The sequence below is a fragment of the Hydractinia symbiolongicarpus genome, chromosome 9 (assembly GCF_029227915.1).
Source record: "Hydractinia symbiolongicarpus strain clone_291-10 chromosome 9, HSymV2.1, whole genome shotgun sequence".
In the NCBI taxonomy this organism is placed as follows: domain Eukaryota; kingdom Metazoa; phylum Cnidaria; class Hydrozoa; order Anthoathecata; family Hydractiniidae; genus Hydractinia; species Hydractinia symbiolongicarpus.
Genome location: NC_079883.1, coordinates 23,598,840 through 23,606,190, shown reverse-complemented (window position 1 = coordinate 23,606,190; position 7,351 = coordinate 23,598,840). Strand labels below are relative to the sequence as shown.

The 7,351-nt window shown below is 39.5% G+C and overlaps 1 protein-coding gene across 1 annotated transcript; it reads left to right on the top strand.

The window, feature by feature from the left end:
• The first annotated feature begins 3,795 nt into the window (after positions 1-3,795).
• Positions 3,796-5,358, top strand: LOC130657853 (uncharacterized). The gene is made up of 2 exons (XM_057460846.1): positions 3,796-4,160; positions 4,215-5,358. Exons 1-2 carry the CDS (start codon positions 3,796-3,798, stop codon positions 5,356-5,358), a joined length of 1,509 nt encoding a protein of 502 aa, XP_057316829.1.
• The last annotated feature ends 1,993 nt before the right edge of the window (positions 5,359-7,351 follow it).

Here is a 7,351-nt window from a genome sequence, read left to right as displayed (position 1 = left end):
CTACTTATTTAAATCCATGGAATAATCAACCAATTGTCTTTTTAAAAGTCATTGTGCGTCTTATCACAAAAATGTTTGTTAGCGATTTCATTAAGAAAACTAAAAAACGTTTTAAATGAAAATGCCTGGAGGAATCAACCGAAGAACATATAAAATTGAGTTGTTCTCAATTTCAATAAAAAAGTGTATGGACAATGAAATAAAACTTGTGAACAAAACAACAATAAAACCAAAGTTAACTGTCTGTGACTTATCTGCACAATAATTTATAGCATTCGCCGCGGTAAGTTTATATTAGGATGCACTAAAATCCTTAATTAATTAACGTTTTTAAAATATGCAACATTGTTACAGGAGACTTATCATAGACGCTTTCAAAGAAAATTGTCAGACAGAAAACAAACAGACACACTCTTCGTATCATTACAGAGATAAGATATATTGTAGCAGTGGAACCTACCCTTAAATGAATGGGTTTTTGCAGATTAATCATTTATTGTGATTTTTCAGATTTCAAGTCTATTAAACTATTTATAGGAAAAGACAAATTTGTTCAGTATCACAATGGAAAGACATTTAGCACATTTGATGGTGGAAACAATCAAGAGAAAGCACGTGTGCATGGCTCAGGATGGTGGTATGGCGATGTGGAATCAGGTACCTGGTTCAACAAATACATGAAACCCAACACAACTTTGCATGATGGAGAGACGTGTACCTTGGTGACAGTTCGCATAAAGCGATATATGAAAAAGTGAATGATTTTATAATGCTACAAGTTGTAAATTCAACCTCCGATAAAAATTTTTATTACATCACGCACTGACATTATTTATGCAAGAATATGTTGCGTGACGATAAAGAAACATTGAAGCTATTTGATTGGCTGCTGCGTTAATTACTTTATTTATTTTTCCTTAAAATTTCCCCCGTTTTTAAATTTTAAAAATTACCGCAAAAAAAAAAAAAAAAAATTAGTATAATTTAGGCCAGTAATGTGTGAAATCATTAGGGTGACAGATGTAACATTACCATTGCATTACCAATTTTCTCATAAAACTACCTATTAAACATATGAATCTCGCACTTCATTTGTCATTTGGATTATACATTGTTTTGGACATTCTTCTCAACACAATGTACCATTAACAAGCTTATAATTAACAAACTTTTTTCACCATTTACACATTTCTATATATTGATTAATGAACTATTTTAACTATTTTTGCCATTTCTCACTGTAAATACAATTACAAGTATTATATGCACAGCAGGAGTGCCATATCTTAATTATATTGACACTGTAAATGTATGTTTTTTTGTTTAGTTTGAACAGGTACCCGTGAAACCTAACAATAGCAACTTAAATATAGCTTTGTTGTTTTGTTCACAAAGGAATATTTATTTACAGACCAGATACAGCCAGGTAATAAAATGGATACTGACATGTTTTGATGTTGTACTGTAGAATACAATTCCCTCGGTTATGGGCACAGGCCTCGCAAGCTGGTTCTGCACTTTTGACCTAGGCTTTTGTATTTTGCAATACACATATCCGTTAAGTATTAATCATTCCAAAAGTATGTAGTTAGTAGATAATTAGAAATCATTTTTATGCACCAAATAAAATTTCTCACTATAACTGCTCCTCATAAAGTGAACCTTAAAAAATGTGATAAATAATATTCAATAAATTTTTACAATTTCTTATTTTAGATATTTTATATCCTTTTTATGTACATTATTAAATTCTTTTTTATGTATCCCTATCCGCTTGACAACAAAGACATATTGTTAACAATCATAAGAAAAGATAAAAATGCTATCACTTGAAGAATCGAAAATAGTCGTCAATCTAAGAATACTTACTAGTCCAGACGTCTTCCGACTAAAAAAACTCAAAGACGTCTTTATTTGGTCTCTGAAGATCAGTAAAATCTCGTTCGAAAGAAATGTCTCAAATAAGTCTTTATTTGGTTTCTGTAACACAAGTAAAATCTCGTGCAAAATGAATGTCATCATTTCTTTACGTTTGAAAGATAATTTCAGAACAAACAACTAACGCAGTCATTTGTTTCTTAGGGTTAGGAAACGTTTTTCATATTTTAGAATTTCTTATACAAAGGTAGGCAAAAATTCGTTAAATTAAATTAAATTTGTTTAAAAAAGGATACATTTTACAATGAAAACAGTGCTCGAAAGAATAAATAGAATAAACTTGTCAAGAACATTGTTGTATTTCAACAAATTTACATTTGACGTTTACTTTTGAAGTTAAAGGTATAATGTGCTCCATAAAACAACAAGTAAATAGCAAAGCAAAAGGCTCTATTTACCCGGGGCATGAATGGACAATAAAGAAAATATTTTGCTGATTAAAAGCAAGTATCTCAGATGCTTTTTGTACTTTCTCGGGCTGAAACATTTGCGATTTTTGGTCTTCACGCGTAATATTATAGAGATAGGGAAATGTTCCTTCTGGCACAGTCGCGTGCGCGTACAACAGAGACGTCACGGCAAGTCACAGCACAGTCCCTATTAATCCAGCACTATCCGATACCATCCCATAGTGATCCACATAATTCAAGGACCTATTTTTTAAATATGATGACGTTATCTGTAGACTAAAAGACCCCTAAAATTTCTAGCACAATTTACCATAATATTCTACGCACATAAGGGAATTTCCCTATCATACAAAAATGAGTACGGGGAAATTCCCTAAGGGAAATAAGTGTGTTAGTTTTGAGCAGAATAAAATCCTCCGAAAAGGTTAAAAACATATAATAAAAGAGAAATGGATTCACGCACTGTAAAAGAATTACGAGATATCGCAAAAACCCGTGGACTTAAAGGGTATTATAGACGACGTAAAGCTGAATTGGTTTCCTTATTGGATGATGTACCACAGAAACAAACCAGAAGGGCCGGAAAACGAAAGCCCATAAGGCCGGTAATCATACTACCAACGCCAGAGGCTATGGACGTTTTCGAGAAACAAGAGATGTCTAAAAATCGTTCCGTTGTAAGTGATAAAATGCGGGAATGGTACAACTGGCTGGTTGATGCTGTCCCAAATCCTATAAAAGGGGGGTCAAGAGTACCTATGCAGCCTTCAAACGCAGGGTGATGGAGCTCTATGGCAGGGTAGCAAACACAAGACCTACACTTCATGATGAAGTAGAAAAAGAGGCCGAGGAGGACCATCTACATGAACAGCCGGGAAAAGATTTTACACCACAGGAACATAGGCATGCTCTTCACAGAACCTTCAAGAGTTTCCGAATTCCCGGTATAAGAGGTGCCGACGTTGACGGGTATATCGGGATGGTGCGACCAAACGTGAAAACCCTAGTTGAGGGGCAGGTAGAAGACATGTGAGCAGGGAAGATACAGCTGTCACTATGGATCATCTATTTATCCGGGAATTGGGCGAGAAGTACGACACCCAGGACATCGGTGCATTGCTGAAAATACTGAAAAATATATCAGTTTCAACGTCAAAATCAAAGTCCCACTTGGTGGCATGGGATATGGAGATGGGGAAAAGTATAAGACAATCGAAATTAGGTTCATAGATTCATGCCGATTTATGGCCTCAAGCCTGGACAAATTGGCAAGCAACCTCATCGGAACAAACGCCGCAGGTATAAAATGTAATAGGTGTGCGGATACCTGTCTTGAATTCCAGGGCATAGAGGCCGAGTACATGGCAAGTTTTTGGTGCAAAAATTACGATTCAAAAAGTACCACCAAGCAGCTTAATCAAGATCAGGTAAGGAAAAATGTAATGTAATGCTAAGAAAAGGCGTGTACCCCTATAAACACATGGATGGATGGCAGCGATTTGAAGAGCTGGAGCTGCCACCAAAGGAGGCCTTTTACAGCAAGCTAAGCATGAATGAGATCAGTGATGAAGATTATCAATACGCTAAAGAGGTGTGGAATGTCATTACCCCAAAGGTTGATAATGTCACCATGGGGTACTACCATGATATCTACCTAACCATAGGCGTCTGCCTGGACAACTACAAGCTTGATCCCGCACACTTCTACAGTGCGCCCGGATTAGCCTGGAAGGCAGCCCTGAAATTTACAGGTATCAGAGCTTCTCAACGATCCCAACATGCTCCTGATGTTCGAGAAGGGTATAAGAGGAGGTATAACCCAGGCCGTACACCGATATGCCAATGCTAACAATAAGTATATGGGAGACCATACGATCCGGATGAGGAGTCCTCCTACCTGCAATATCTGGATGCCAACAACCCATATGGCTGGGCCATGCGTCAAGACCTGCCCACGGACGGTTTTAAGTGCGTATCGAATGTCGAGGCATTCACTGAAAGGCGGTTTATCAGAAAGCTCGTTGAGGACAGCAAGGATGGGTACATATTAGAGATAGATATCGATTACCCCGAGGAACTACATAAGAAACATAATGAGCTGCCTTTTCTACCCGGACGAAAGAAGGTCCACAAGGTTGAAAAATTGATACCTAATTTGGAAATCAAGTGTAAGTATGTTGTACATATAAGGGCCCTCTACGAGGCTATAAACCATGGTCTTGAGTTCAAGAAAGTGCATAGGGTCATCAGGTTCAACCAGAAGGCATGGCTGGCGGGCTATATCGATCACAACACAAGGTTGAGAACAAACGCAAGGAACGAGTTCGAGAAGGATTTCTACAAGCTGATGAACCTCTTGGTGTTCGGGAAGACCATGGAGAATATCAGAAATCACCGCAATATCCAACTGGTCACCAATGAGGAAAAGTACATGAAGCTCGTAATGAAGCCTAATTTCAAGGGTGGTAGCCGGTCCAGCAAGAACCTACTAGGTGTAGAGATGGGCAAGACCGAGGTGAAGATGAAAAAGCCCATTTACATTTGGCAGGTTATATTGGATATGTCTAAGCTAATCATGTACGAGTTTCATTATGACTACATGCAGCCTAAGTACGGTAGCAAGCTCCAACTCTCTTACATGGACACGGACTCCTTCGTTTATGATATACGAACAGAGGACTTCTACAGGGATATAGCGCAGGATGTTGAGGCACGCTTTGATACAAGTGCCTACAATGCGGATGATAACAGGCCTTTCCCCATAGGGGAAAACAAGAAAGTGGTAGGCCTCATGAAGGATGAATTAGGCGGAAAAATCATGACCGAATTAATCACCCTTAGGGCAGAACTCTATGCGTACAAGAGCCTTACCAAGGAAGGTGGTGTTCGCAAAGCGAAGGGTGTCAAGAGATATGTCACCGAAAAATCCATCAATTTCGATGAATATAAGCAGTGCATCCTGAAAGAGGACAATGATATCTACAAGAGCCATTCAAAACAAGGGTCATAAGGTCTACACGCAAGAGGTGAACAAGTTAGCCTTTAGCAGGGCGGATGATAAACGGATTGTGCAACAGGATCAAATTACGACTCTTGCTAGAGGCTACAGGGAAATGAAATGGAGGCATGTTTGTATATAACCATCCTACTTACGTATGCCATGATTGCCTATAACGACTATTAATAAAGATGGTTGATATCGCACAAGTATTCGACAATGCCTCTGTGGAATATGAAAATATTAAGAAGCCCATCGATAAACGCCAAATTTTAAAGGAGGCCTCACGCAAAGGTAAAGGGCACCTTTTGCCAAAGGAGTGTACCGAGGGGTTTTTTAACAAGGCTCCTGAGAAGGCCATGGATAAGGTACGTACAGCGTATGTACAGCAAGAACTCCAGGAGAAGGGAGAAAAGACTGCAAAGCCCTATCCACCCATGGTATAAGCCTATATGCCAGCATGATTGGAAATATAGTTGATATTGACAGTTTCGAGGAACTGAAAAAGGATATCGAAGAAGATCCCATTATACGGGATAGCATGACAGACCTTGGGATCCTAGTATACTGCATTATTGGGAGGTGTTTAGCCCCGTTGCTTGTAGCTCGGTATATGCGCAAGAAGAAACAGGATGCGGAGAAGGAGGTGGAGGAGGCGGGGACCGTGCTATAATAAAATGAGTGAACAGGAAAGGAAACAAGAGGAGAAGGTTATAACAAAACCAACGAAGAATAAGGGTCGTGTTGCTGCTGGTAAGAGACTTGCGGAATGGAACCGGAAGAACAAGGCTAACCTACAGAAGAACGTGGGCAAAGGTACTTCACAGGACGATAAGGAACCTGCCGCAACCCCTGGCAAGTCGATGGACAATGTCTACATCTATGGGGTAGTAACACTAGCTGTGATTGCTGTAGGAGTAGGCGTCTGGTATATGTTTAGCAAGGGTAAAAACAAACCCCAAAGCCCCGCACCGGAGCCCTAACAGGAGAAACAGGGCAAAACCCAACCAAATATCGATATTTTCAAAATGCAGTAATAATAATAAATAAGTGCAAGCAACGTAACACCGAAGGAAAAGGAAATTTTAGATATGTTGTACAAGACAGTCGTGGACCTTGGTTTCACCTTTGCCTATGCCATGGCAGGTAAGAAATATTTGGGCCCTCTACAAAAATGGACACTGAGGACGTCTTCAAAATGGTGGCGTACTTCGCGGCAGGGAGAGCAAGTCGTGAAATGGTTGTATCCAAAGGATGGTTGTCGTTGCAAGCATCCTGCCGAAGCCTAAATATACCATTCGAAATTATTTATACTCGCCCCTAGTGCAAATAGAAATATGCAAGCCAAACAGTTTTATAAATGCCTAAAATCCCTACCTTTAAACCAGTTCAAGGCAAAAGGCAAAGGGTAACTTACAAAAACATGCATTCCCTGCCTTGAACTCGGCAGGGTTTTAAAAGGCTATGCCAAACGTCGTAATTATATGCAGCCGTTATACGAGTTGATAATTATGCTGCCGGACCATATCGAAGCACAATTTAATGAGGGGTATACCTGAGAGAACTTTGAGAGGCGTGTAAGTAATAGCGTAAGTTTCTGATTCGATGAAACGTTTAACCGCTCAACGCTTGCCGATGTCACCATGGCATTACAGCGGCCGCAATAATAAATGAATGTGTTATGTTGTAGAAAGTGCTGGAAGATATTACCGTTTAATATATATCAGTATATAGAAAATGTCGTCGCAGCTTTAACTTGAATTTAACAATAGGAAACTTCATACCGTGACTATCAATGGCCGCTGCTGGACCGGTGCTAAGGAAGTAGTACAAGGTGCACTGGAGTACAAAAAAGACACGTTCAATACCATCCGCAATCACTGCAGTCCGAAAAATTACGCTCACAAGTGTCAACTAACCGGTTTCCCCGCTGCGGGGGGAACCGGTAAACTGGCCATCCGACTCCCAAAGGTACGACCTCTACATCAATTAGGAGGGTATGCAC